This window comes from Triticum dicoccoides, chromosome 3B (assembly GCF_002162155.2).
Source record: "Triticum dicoccoides isolate Atlit2015 ecotype Zavitan chromosome 3B, WEW_v2.0, whole genome shotgun sequence".
NCBI lineage: Eukaryota > Viridiplantae > Streptophyta > Magnoliopsida > Poales > Poaceae > Triticum > Triticum dicoccoides.
The window spans coordinates 664,571,486-664,585,063 of record NC_041385.1 but is presented as its reverse complement, the minus strand read 5'-3'; the positions used below and the strand labels follow the sequence as shown (position 1 = coordinate 664,585,063).

The 13,578-nt window shown below is 47.9% G+C and overlaps 1 protein-coding gene across 4 annotated transcripts; it reads left to right on the top strand.

Annotated features, from left to right (window-relative positions):
* Positions 1 to 5,728: 5,728 nt before the first annotated feature.
* LOC119277698 (serine/threonine-protein kinase Nek5-like) lies at positions 5,729 to 12,216 on the top strand. Of its 4 annotated transcripts, none has more exons than XM_037559005.1 (15): positions 5,729 to 6,044; positions 6,366 to 6,567; positions 6,647 to 6,713; positions 6,802 to 6,867; positions 6,955 to 7,001; positions 7,096 to 7,141; positions 7,231 to 7,311; positions 7,394 to 7,436; positions 7,538 to 7,587; positions 7,690 to 7,771; positions 7,894 to 7,943; positions 9,070 to 9,143; positions 9,611 to 9,662; positions 9,756 to 10,412; positions 10,494 to 12,216. In XM_037559005.1, exons 2-15 carry the CDS (start codon positions 6,458 to 6,460, stop codon positions 11,943 to 11,945), a joined length of 2,877 nt encoding a protein of 958 aa, XP_037414902.1. In that variant the 5' UTR covers positions 5,729 to 6,044; positions 6,366 to 6,457; the 3' UTR covers positions 11,946 to 12,216. The 4 variants fall into 4 exon arrangements, with proteins under 4 accessions (XP_037414902.1, XP_037414903.1, XP_037414900.1 ...); XM_037559006.1 differs by having other exon boundaries at positions 5,729 to 6,049; XM_037559003.1 differs by having other exon boundaries at positions 5,729 to 6,093.
* Positions 12,217 to 13,578: the final 1,362 nt, after the last annotated feature.

The window sequence follows — 13,578 nt, the reverse complement described above, 5'->3', positions numbered from 1 at the left end:
AAGTGTTCTTGTAAGGCTCAGACTTAGTTAGCATGACTCTTGACTTTGAAAATTAAAATTATTCATGTCATAGTAACTGATTCTTTTTTCCTCGTACGTTTAGGTATGAACTGAATCACCCCATCGATCTCGCTGGGTTCATGCTTGGTCGTCCCTCTGTTTTCTTGAACAAATAGTGTGGTGCACACAGTGCAAGCTTTCTCATGTATTATGATTTTTCTTTTGAGGATAGTTGCTGGGTGAAGGTTGCACCATCATTCTCTGACCTCGTTTTTAAAATGGGTGCCAAGTGTTCCGAGTTTCCGGTATGAAAGTGGGCAACTTACAAAAGAACCAGGCATCTCCTTTTTTGTTAGAATTTTTTTTAAAGGAAATAAAATGATTTAGGCATCTTGCTTTGCTATCGACCCCGACGGTACACCCACCCTCAGATACGAATACGATTCGTACAGTATTCAATTCAAACTAGCATCAGCAAGTTAGTTCTAGCAATGAGGAGATCAGAAAGCTAAAGAGCTCAGGAAAGATCACCATGGAACTGCAGCATTTAGCTTATGCTAGTTACCTTCAAAAGATGACCATCCTGATCATTGCAATGATACGAATTCTGTGCCACGATACTTGCCCAACCATTAACTAAGATCATAGTGCTAGATGCTTAAGCACTACCTGAGGCACGCCCTCTCATCAAGGGCCTCCGCTTTTCGGTTTGGAGAGAAGAAGCACCGGGCACTGAACCTGTGGTGTCCAGAGACCTACTTCCATGATGACTCCGAGGACTAGAAAAAACCTTTGCTGGGGCCATGATTGTGTATGTCTTCAACGTCGATCATTGTTTAGGTTCAGCACAACATTCATGGGGACGCTTTATCACAAACAAAACCTACCATGACAACATGATCACTGGTGGTCAGTGCCATTTTTGTTTAAGATGGAGGTAATGGCGTAATGGTCCTGAAGACCTGAACTACCGGCAATGGACAATGGAGGAGTCCATGTCTTTTGGTTTTACCATGGGAAGTATAGAGTATAGCTAAAGCCTACCATGACAGCTTGTCTTGTCCATCTTGGACTTAACCTGATAAACAAGAGTGAATAGCAAAAAACTACCACATTACGGGCTATCGTTTCAAAAAACTACCGCTTTTCTTAATTTTTAAAAAACTACCGCTTTTCTTAATTTTTTAAAAAACTACCACAAAAATGGTGGGCTGTTCCAAAAAACCCAAGTGACTGAACCATTAAGTTTTAAATGGAATTATGACAGCTCGGGTCCACTCGTCAGGTTGACCGTTATCTTTGACCGTTAGGTTGACCATTGACATGTTATGACAGGTAGGGTTCAAATATTTTTGACATGCAATCAGGTCCCTACAATGAAAACTAAAAGCAATCAAGCCCCTGAAAAAAATATAAAGCAATCGGGTCCCTGAAAGAAAAAAAAGAAGCAATCGGGTCCTCGCTGGCGAGCTCCTCGCCGGAGCCGGCCAGCACCACGCCGGCGAGCTCGTCGCCAGGGCCGGCCAGCAACACGCCTGGAGAAGATGGCTGCTGGCTGCGACAGCCATGGCCGGCGGGAATCAGCAGCGGCAGCGGGCTGGAACCGGCCGTGCTGCTTGGCTGCTCCCCGCCCGTGCTCGAGCTGTCCGGCGGCGCGGAGCTCCTCCTCCTCCTCTCTGCTGGGCGGATCTAGGCAGAGCCGCGTCCAGCCGGCGTGGAGCTGTCTGGCGGCGCAAAGCTAAGCTAGGCGCGTCCTGGTGGCGTCCGGCGGCGCGGAGCTAAGCAGGCGGCGGGGCGGAGCTCCTTCACCTCCTCTCTGCGGCGGCGCGGAGCGTAGCAGGAGACGGCGGCGTGGGTGCTGCCATGGAGTACGAGCTCAACTCCGACCACCAGCGGGCCGCTCTGAGCTGCCCATCCGCCGCCCTCTTCCCATCTTCGTGTCCATAGCATGGTGGTGGCCGGCCCAGGTGGCGGTGGCCGTGGCTGTGCCTGGTGTGGTGCTGACTGCGGCAGCCCGTGATGGTGCCCAGCAATGGCTCGGGAGAGTGATAGGGAAGAAGAGGGAGAGAAGGAAGATAAGGGTGAGAGAGAGAGTACTTACATGTGGGATCCAAATGTAAGTTAATGGTCAAACAAACAGTCAACTAACGGTTTGTTTAGGAGCGGGCCCGACCTGTCATAAACTGGATTATTTCCCAATTGCTTGGTCATTTGGGCTTTTTGGAACAGCCCATCACTTTTGTGGTAGTTTTTTGAAAGATTAAAAAAAGCGGTAGTTTTTTGAAACGATAGCCTGTAATGTGATAGTTTTTTGCTATATACTCAATGGACAACCTGCCACACCTGCCCCTGGTCACAGGGGCCCACTTGTCATCAACTTGGGTGGAGGGCTCGAGCGCTACACAGCTGGTGAATCAGCTGAGCTATTTGCTTCGGCTGCCATCACTGTGCTGACGACTCTTCTTCTCCATTGAATGGATATCACGCTCGTCGTCCATGGAAATTTAATCCCACAGTGTCAGGAGCAGTAACTACATCTCCAGTACTCAATCATGTGAACTCTGAACGTGGTCAAGAACAAGAAAGCCAAGGAGCAAAATCATGGCATATTCCCGTGTTCTTGTTCTCGATCGCTACCTCGAAGGAATTCAAGCTCGGGTGTCGGTGTGGCACAGACGTATGGAGGAGAGCCATCAGCAGCAGTAACCAGCAGTTGCCATTAGGAAGAAGACGGTCCTACAGCCATTCAATAACGGAGTACTACCCACTAACCTGTTGGACAGATGATGATTAAGAAAGGTGGTGCATTAGCCTGAACCTAACCAGGTTTACCTATGCTATGGATTGCTTGGGTGCATCTATCTATCCCGAGTGAACACCGCGTCGCCCCCCGCGTGGCGGCCGGGAGGCTCCCAGATCCCATCGCCGGTCTCCACCTCTCCTCCTCCTCCTTCCTCGCCGTCGCCCAAGGGCACGGCCAGGCGAAGCCTTGCCGTTGCCGGCGGCAGCGGGGACTTGTGGTCCTCCCGCTCCTATGGGGCTGGCGCGGGCCGGCGCCCCCAGGCCGGACGCCATGGCGGGTGGTGGCGGCGCTTCGGCGGTTCTCTTCCCCCGCGGCAGGAGGCTTCATGGTCTGGTGCGTCGCGGTCGCCAGGGATGGCGGCGGCGTGACCAGATGGGTTCGCGGCGGCATGGCCGGATCTGGGTCCAGGCGTGGGCCTTGGTCACTGGATTGTTGTCGGCGTAGTGGTGGGTGCCGCTCGTCGGTAGCTGGGCGGATCCGCAGAGATTCTTCCCTTGTCTGGTCCTTGACAGCACGGGCAACTCCAGGGGAAACCCTAGATCTCCTTGGGATTGAGCGATGGCGGTGCTTTTGCATCGTAACCCCTCTTCACGGTATCGTTTTGGAGCTTACTCCGGTTGAAGGGATCAGCGACGCTGGCGGCGCACGTCTGGTGGAGCAACTGCCGACGAAAATCGCGTCGACTACGGTCATGGCGGACGATGGCGGCGTCTTAGATGTTGTTCCCTTGTCGAGGCATCGTCGTTGCAGTTTGCTTCATCAGGCTCGGGATGCTCCGGGGGAAACCCTAAATCTGGGTCTCCCGGATCGGACGATGATGGCGTTCTTAGTAGCGCTTTCCCTCATTGGGGCATCGTTTTGGAGCAAGTGATGGCTGAAGGTGACAAGAGGAGAGTGGTGCTTCATCACACACATTGATGGTGTCGGATCTCGATGGCACGACGCTCTGGAGATTAGGCGTCTGATGTGTGATGATGGACTCGCGCCGGAGGTCGACGCTGTCTGGTGTCGTGGTGGCGCCGGCGGCAGCTAGACCGGGCAAGGTTCATGCAGCAGTACAACTCTGAAGATGGATTGGTGGCAGGTGGCTACGGCGGCCTCATACCCGGCAGGCGTCTTGGTTGAGGAGCACGCCGGACTGGTGGGTGCCCATACCCGGCAGGCGTCATGGTTGGGACCTCAGGTCTTAGATGTTAGGTATGGCTGCGAGGTCTGTTTGTTATTAGACCCAGACTATGAGTATCCCTTCATCATTTGGATAGGAGTAGCGACACTTTTGTTGCCTAGACAGTGGTTCCAGGAAGGCCACCGCCGGATACCCGGTCGGTTCTCCTTTATCTCAGACCATCCTGAGCACCCGCCTGAGCTCCACAGAAGCACCCTTTCCCTCCGGCTGAAGCACCCTCTTTGCCACACCGATGAGTGGCACATCCGGACATAGGGAAGATATGGGGGAAGAACATGCCTCCGGGGCTACCGGCAGTCCGGTTATTCCGGGTTGTCGGACATGGGGAAGACAAGTTGCGGTCGGCCATAGACTAGTACAGTGTATCCGTCTCGTGGGAGTGGAGCTCCGCGTGACTGTACGTACACATGGTTTTAACTTTTTAGTTGAAAATATGTTCAAAATGTAATCGTTCTCGTCCGGCTTGTATAAAATCCGTCATGTTTGTACAAAGTCCGGTCGTGTTTGCATGATTTCATGCAGTTTGTTAAAAAGGAGTTTGAAATATATGCGACTAGCGTTGGATGTAAACCTCCCGCATCCATGTTCGTGGACTGCCCCCCCTATCCTCGAACGGATGCGGGAGAATTTTTACGGGTTACCGTTGAAGATGTGCTAAAAAAGGAATAGCTCTTGCCTACGATGCACACAACCATAATTCAAACCTAAAGATAGGATCGCTTCTCGTCAGCATTCGTCTACGCGTACCACCAGGTATTTGGTGGCAAGAAACAAAAGCTTGTTTGGAATTGTATAAAGCCACAGTGCCGCAGACCGACCATACCAACCAACCAAGAACGAAGACGTTGGCCTTGTTTGGATACTCTAACACAGTTAGAGTTAGAGTTATTTGCTAACCCACTCTAATCCAAATAAGCACCTCTCCACCGAGATAGTTGAGTTAGATGGAATTAACTCACTTAACCCTCCCTGTTTGAATACTTTTGGGTTATTTGAGCGCCCAACTAACCCAAACTAGCTCTAACTCCATGATCCAAACAGGACCGTTGAACCATCACCTCACCATCCTCTCCTCTTGCCATTAATAGGCCCTCTTTTTTCTCGACCGCAACAGGATAAGTTTTTATCGGCTCCTTTTGGATCGCCAAAGTGTTCCCGCGAAGCCAAAAAGCATCATTCACACGCACGCGAAACTAAAGAAAGAGGAACCGTCAGGAAATGTGTGGGTGCTTTGGCTGCACATAGCAAGCGAGACGTGCGGTGCGGATTTATAAATCATCGGGCACGGGCACGGGCACGAAACACATCGTGATGTGACCTCCAAATCTAATCATGCTCCATGATATATATCAGGCCCTCAATTAATTTGTAACACTACGTGGTGTGTAGCAGTCTAGACCATAATTTGACGACGACGATTTAAAAATCTGGTGGAAATGAAGAATTGGGTGCGGGATGACGGAAACCGCTTTCGGTTTGGACATCAAATCAGTACGGATATTTGGGGTTAATGCTGATGAGAGCGATTAATTCGATATTATGTCGTCATTAGTACAAACATAAATAAACTGTTGCAAATTAGGCGTACCACTGTACTCTAGCAATAAACTGTTGTAAATAAACATAAATAATCTACACTAATTAAGTGTTAATCCCTCTTCACTAATCACTACTGGCGGCCATGGCGTCGTATATAAGCAGGCGCTCCCACTTCCCCCATTTGACGATTTAAATAACCGAAAGCACACCACAACAAACAAACAAAGAGGAGAGAGAGAAGCAAGAGCGAAGCCAACAGGCAACAGTAATCAGAATCCCAAACCGGAGGGGGCGGCGTAGCAGCCGAGACCGCAGGAGCACCGAGAGCTCGGACGCGGCCGGCGTGGGAGGGCATAGGCGTCGGCGACGAGACGACACGCCGCTACGCCCCGCCCTATCCCGCCGCCGGCGGATTCGGCCGGAATCGGAGCCCAGCCGCCGCCGCCGGGGAGCGGCCGCAGCGTGGCCGGAGCAGTCCCCGCCCGTGCCGGCCAATGCCGGCGTAGCGGTGCCGCCGTAAGGTCCCTGTCTGTCCCGGCCAGTGGCGGTTGGTGCCAACTGCGCGGTAGTACAGTTGCCCAACTTCTCGCTTTTCCGCGTGAAAATGGCTTTCTACTCTTTTTCCTGTGCCAAGTACAGCCGCTAAACTCCGCCCACGGACTTGTGTGCCCAGATGATAGTATGTGACTAGCTGTTTACTGTTTCTTCTCTAATTTTAATTAGGTGCTAGGATTTCCCTTGCAAAATACAGAAACAAATAGGGGTTTGATCAATTCGAACGCAAGGCGTGCGCTGATCTTGGCTGATTTATGCTTGTTTATTTATATGTTTTTGCAGAAATCGCCTAGGACGTGGAGCTGATCGGAACTGTGTCGTGTACAAGATATGTGCATTAGAGATTGAATTTTGCGGTGGCAGTTGTGTTCAAGATGCTGGGCACCATGGAGTCACGGATGGATCAATACGAGATTATGGAGCAGATTGGCCGTGGCGCCTTTGGTGCCGCCATTCTGGTGAACCACAAGACCGAGAAAAAAAAGTATGATGCAGGATTGCTTCTATTTTTACTATTTTACTGAACCTTAAAGAAAGGTGATTGATATATGATTGATTTGCAGGTATGTGCTGAAGAAAATCCGGCTCGCGAGGCAAACAGAGCGCTGCCGCAAGTCTGCTCATCAAGAGGTTAGTGAAGCACCACAAACTGTAAGGCTTTACTGGTTCATCGATTAGTATCGATTTCAGGAACTGACACATGAAAGAAAAATTGCAGATGGCCCTTATTGCCCGCCTTCAACATCCTTACACTGTTGAATTCAAGGAGGCATGGGTTGAGAAGGTTTGTTCTCTAGGAGCATGCATACATCTGCCTTTTGTTTTGTTAGTTACATCTTTCCTCTGGCTTACTCTGTGCGAGTGACTACAGGGTTGCTACGTTTGCATTGTGACGGGGTACTGCGAAGGTGGCGATGTGTGAGTGTAATTTACAGATAGTGGGAGTCTGGGAGATTATGTTTTGTTGTTCACTTCCTGTTGACTCTTTGTTTTGCTGTGTTCTTTCTGGTAGGGCTGAACTGATGAAAAAGGCAAATGGGACATACTTCCCAGAAGAGGTTATTACGATTTTTTTTCAACTCCTTTTGTTTCATGCTTTAGGTAAGCAATATTCAGAAGTGTGCTAACTGTTGTGAACAACCATCAGAAACTGCTGAGATGGTTTGCTCAATTGGCTCTAGCTGTTGACTACTTGCATTCGAACTATGTTTTGCACCGGGACCTCAAGGTAAGTGACAAACAGGGATGATGCTGTCATTTAGTTCATCAAGCAACCAGTAATATATAGCATGTCCTTGTCCTTTCTGCAGTGCTCAAACATATTTCTCACAAAAGATCATGACATCCGTCTTGGTTAGTGCCTCACATTGACTCAAATAACTCTTATCTATTATTACGTCTGCACTCTGCAATGCTTCATTGCTGGAGTTTAAATATCTCTAGTTTACTTGTAGGGGATTTTGGCCTTGCTAAGACCTTAAAGGCAGATGATCTAACATCTTCGGTAAACTTCTCTGTGATATCCTTCTATCTCATATACAGATACTGATTAATCATGTTCTGTTTTATTCCCTGAATCTAATATGTTAGCATGATGCTTTCTTAGGTTGTTGGGACACCAAATTACATGTGCCCAGAGCTTCTTACCGACATTCCTTATGGATTCAAGTCAGACATATGGTCTCTTGGTAACTACCTACTTTTATGGAGATACTTTAGGAAATTTATGCCATTTGGCTTTATTTATAAACCTTGTTTCTAAAAAGCAATGTCATATAGCCTAGTTTTTAACTGGTATATATCTGTACAGGATGTTGTATGTATGAGATGGCTGCTCATCGACCTGCTTTCAAGGCTTTTGTGAGTTCTTATCAGCTCATGTTCTTATATCACTACGATCTCCTACCTAGCAGTAATTATATTTCCATGGATTTTACATAGCTTGTAATCAATGCTACATAGCTTGTAGTATTTAGAAAGTGCCTGCCGACTCCCCATAGAAGGATAAGATTTACTAGAATACTTCAAAAAAGCATGTAGTTGCTATCAACAAACAGAATGGAACATATAGAAAACCTCAAGTGCACTTTCTTGTGGCATTACAAATGGCCACGAACCCAATGTAAGGACCGTATGGCTTCCAGCCTCTTTTATTAGTAGGGAAAGAGTGATCATTGGTAGCTTCCATTTGAGAGGTTGTGGCATTTGCATCGGCATTGAATAATTTGTCCCTTCTATTAAGAAGACCTCCCGGCCATGAGGCTTATCCAGGGATTGTTTTTTATTTGCATTCACGCCTTTTAGAAAGAGCCGCTAAATTAAATTCTCTTTTAGGCGAAGGAAGTATGACCCCACTTCTATTCACATTCATTGAAGTCAGCTAAGGAAAACCACTCGACAATTAAGAAGCACTGATGTCTTCATTCTGTGTAGAACTCTTCGCAATATCGACTTTTGTGTGTGTGTGTGAGTGTGTGCGCGCACGTGTGCAATTTTCATGCACATGTCTAACATTGTGCTATAAGAGAAGGATGGGTTTCTTTCCATATTCATACCATACTGAAACATACTTATCCACGATCCATCCAGGAAATTCATTTCTGGATTTATGTGAATGATGCAGATCTTTTGTCTTGTTGACCTTCAAAAATATGTTTGAAGAGGTCTACTGCTCTCTCTTAAGTATGAATATTTTGCTTTTACGCAGATCCATGTTTACTTAAACTAACTCGAAGTCAAGATTTCTTTGGAAAAAATGATGCTGATTATTAGTTTCCCTGCACGGTATTTTTGTCGAATTGCTGGACTGTAGTATCTGTTCCATTTTTTCTCTTAAATGTTCATACAGTCAACACAGTTTACCATTATGATGGCGTAATTGGTTTCCCTTAAATGTTCATACTAGTGAATACAGTTTACCATTGTGATGGCGTTATTGGTTTCGAAATCGTAAAAGCTTACTTGTGCTTAAATTTGCTCCTTTCAGGATATGGCTGGACTGATAAGCAAAATAAATCGCTCCTCCATTGGCCCTATACCTACTTGCTACTCTCCATCTATGTAAGTGCACCTTCATGCTACATATACTCCATCTGTTCCTAAATATAAGTTCTTTTAGAGATTTCAATGCGGACTACATACGGATGTATATAGACGTATTTTAGAGTGTAGGTTTGTTCGTTTTGCTCCGTATGTAGTAAAAAGACTTATATTTAGGAACGGAGGGAGTTGTAGGCATGCATGGAAGTCTGGTACTCTGGTTTTCCTTATCACTCTTGTTTAAAGTAATTTCAGACTTCTATTGTCATATCTGTTGTTGTCATATTATGGACCATTCTATCCTCTCTAAACCTACCATTTAATTCTTAGATACGTTGTCTTTCAACTTCTTCAAAGTCAAGCGATGTCTGCTGGAAAATGCAGCACGTTTTATCCCATTACAAAACATCATTGTTCTATTGTCATATTTTGATGAGCTTCCTAGTCCATTGTTAGCTAAAAGGTTCCCCTTTGGCCGTTGCTTGCAGGAAAACGCTTATCAAAAGCATGTTGAGGAAGAATCCTGAACACCGGCCTACTGTAAGTTACTATGCGCATAGAATCTCACTACAATCCCTGTTTACCAAATTTACTCGATTCTGACATTAATTATTTATTACTATTTGTAAACAGGCATCTGATATTCTGAAAAATCCATATCTGCAACCTTATGTTGATCAGCACCGCGCATTTACCGCTGTACCGCATCCCATGCGATCACCAGGGAAATCCATTACCAGTTCACGGAGCAGTCGGAGGAGCATGTCTGGGAGCCAATGTAGCAGCATTTCTGGCACTGGCAGTGATTTGGACAGTATACAATCAAGTGAAAGAAACACGTCAGGGCTAGCTACAAGTTCCAACAACACCACCATTGGTACTGAAGGTGCTGAAGCTACTGATGATGCGTCAGTTAAAACATGTTCAACACCACGTGATCTTAAAAGCCATAAGGACATTGATAGTCCTGAACTGGAGAGACAAGACTCACCTAAATCCATACATGTTGATCAGCGTCCCAAATACGGGAGTAAGCAGCCAAAAATCATCAAGAAGATACTAACAACTCTAAGAGAGGAGACTAGTAAGCTCAGGGTAAACAATTCACCTTTGAGAGCTAGCCGTGTAAAGCTACATTCACCTAGTCACAGAGAGCTCTTGTCTGATGATTCAGAGCATAACAGTGTTTCCTCCAGTGTAAAATCTAGTGAAGTGACGCCACATGCACCAGCAAAGGTCAACCGTGATACTGTGAAACACATACAAGCATCTCCTCCCCTGAAGCATTTGGTGAGGAATGAGGATTAATCATTTCTTTGTGCTGAATCACCTTTTTTTTGTTGCTAATTTTCTTCTGATCCTGTCATGCAGTCGCCAATTGTTGAACATTCTCCAAAAATTAAGGTCAAAGCGGATGAGCCGCAGCAGCTAGACCCTACCAAGCAGACAATTGAAGATGTTGATGCTGCTGAAGGGAAGGTCAAGAATAGGGTTCTACTCAGTTTTAGTAGACGCACCAGCTTCCCTCCCCGTAGACAAATGGGAGCAGAGAGTCCACAGCACACTGGGACAAAACGAGCTCACAGTAAGGTCACCATAGAGCATGCAAAAAGCCCTTCTCGACCTGTCCATAGTCCAAAAAATGCTTTTACTGAGCTTCCAGGTGTTCTAATGGCTCCTCCAAGCCCCCTGGGGGGTAATCAAATGAAAGTTGGCAATTCACAGGCGGAATGTGCTCCACCCAGAGATGTAGCAACCAAAGAAGTTAGCAGTGCTTGCTCCAGTTCCATGATTGATTATGCTGACAGCACCAAGCAGTCTGAACCATCTGAACCTGATTCACTAACCCACTTGGATTCATCTTGCAAATGCTCAACGCTGGACACTGCCATACAAAAGCATGATCAAACTGATATGCCAAGCTCAGAGCTCAACACCACCAATTTGCAGAAGAGTATGGCTAGTAATGATGATAGTAGTGTAAGCTCAGCCTTGGACCCATCTGTTGATACAAATGTGCAAGAATTTATTTGCAAGGATGATATTCCCTGCAGTAAGATGGTGCAGAGCACTCCCACTATCACTGTACAGAGTGAGGAAGATAAGTTCACAGTACAAGAACTGCTCTCATCAGTACCATACATTGCTCCTGATGCTTCAGCAACTAAAACAATTGCATTGGACAAAGGATCCAATTCCGTCAATCATTCATCAGAGATATCACCAGTTCCTTGTTTGAGTCCTCCAGTTGAGGACATTATACATGTCATAAGGCCCAGCGGTTTCAGCGTCAGTGATGAGCCGGCAGTAGGGAATGCTGAAATGGAAGCCCAAAGCAGAGATGTTGGCGAACTTTGCGATGTTATAAAAGAAGAAGTGGATGTGAGAAGCATCACACCAAGCCTTATACCTTGCGGACTTATTGGTTCTGCCGCTGTGAAGCCCAACATTTCAGAAGATAATACTATCGGTCCGAAACTCGCCAATTCAGATGTGGCAAAATTGCCCGCCATCCCAGAAGCAAATTCTACTTCTCCGGAGACCAACGGTGCGTTTAAGGAGGAGGCGACCCCAGCAAAGGAAATACTGGCAACCTCAGCAAAGGAAATGCTTGATGTCAAGTCCTTCAGGCAACGGTCTGAGGCTCTTGAAGGGCTCTTGGAGCTTTCTGCCGATCTCCTGGAAAACAACAGGTTGGAGGAGCTTGCGGTGGTTCTGAGGCCGTTCGGGAAGGCTAAGGTGTCCCCGCGAGAAACGGCGATCTGGTTGGCCAGAAGTTTTCAAGGGATGATGAATGATGAAGCGAGTCGCAGCTCAACGTGAGTGCCCGTAACATTAACCTTTTTCTTTTCTTATTTATGCCCTGAAATATCGAAATCTGTAAAGTTTGACCACCTCAGGCCCCCTCATTTCACGTGCTATATGTATATTAGTCCCATGTTTGTGTGATAGTGGTTCCCAGTTGTATACGGTACATTCTGTAAATAGCCTAGACTTGTAAACGGAAATAAGACATGTAAAAAATAATGTTAAATCTGCATACCAAGGTATGCATATTGAAGGCCCACTATTTATCTACTATCTGTTTATCAAACTTGCTTGTCACACTTGCCACGCGATTAAAGGCCCACTATTTATCTACTCCCTCCGTCCGGAAATACTTGTCATCAAAATGGATAAAAGTGGATGGATCTAAACGTATTTTAGTTCTAAATACATCTCTTTTTATCTATTTTGATAACAAGTATTTTTGGACGGAGGGAGTATCTGTTTATCAAACTTGCTCGGATTCGAGAGGGTGTGTTTGTTATGCTTGCTGTCAAGTATATTCTGCTTGTGGACAACTCTTGTCCCACCCCACACAGTAGCAGCGCAAACTAATTATCCAGTCAGCAAGCTTCGGTTGCTGCATCTCACACTCTGATTCCTATTCCTGATGTTTATCACTTGTCGTTGCTCCATTTCATCCACGCTTATCAATTTCCAAGTAGTTGGGCTAGACTTCGCTGCGTACTTCCACGGTTGTACCCTCTGTCCTTCTTGTCCGTGCTGCCGGAGTTTCTTAGGCATCTCCTGTCGTCGTGCACTTAAAACAGCTGTACTGCAGCTACGAGCCTTGAAGGTCTCGTCGGATTCTTGCCATACGTGTTGCACCGGCATTGTATCTAGCCTTGAAACAACGCCACAGCATCGTATCACCCTTCTATAACGTCGTCCTCGCCTGTCAAAAAAATACAACGTCGCCCAACTATATATCTTCTTCGTGCGAGTCGTGTCACGTCGCCTTATCTGCCTCCAGCCATGCAGCAGCCGCCGCAAGAAATCCACGCCTACGGCTACAGCGCCGGCGCCGCGCCCGCCCACGGCGTCGGCGTCGTGCCAGCAGCCGCCGACGCTTCCCCCCGCCCTGACCATGATCAGCCCCAGCCTCCTCCACCGCGCCGCCGGCTGAGCCCATTCCGCATCTTCATCCTGGCCTTCGTCGGGGCGTGCGCGCTCGCCGGCGTCGTCGCGCTGCTCGTGTGGCTCATCTACCGCCCCAGCGGGGTCCAGGTGGCCGTCCACGCCGCGACGCTGTCGTCCCGGGTCGTCGTGAACTCGACGACGGCCCCGCCGGTGCTGTCGTTCAACCTCACCGCCGGCCTGATCATCACCAACCCCAACAGGCGCGTGGCCGTCTACTACGACCTGCTGCACGCGGAGGGGATCTACCGCGGCCGGAGCTTCGACCGGATCACCCTGCCCATGTCGTTCCAGGCCGCGAACTGCGCGGACCGCGTGCGGGCCGTGCTCCAAGGGACCTCGGCCGATGACCTGACGGCAGCGGTCTTCCCCGTGGACCTGTGGCTCGACGGAAAAGTGCGGTACAGGTACGGCGGTGTGATGACGACCTCGGCGAGCACGCTGTCGGTGAAGTGCCCGCTGGTGCTGCAGCTCATGGTGCCGTCGAGACGGG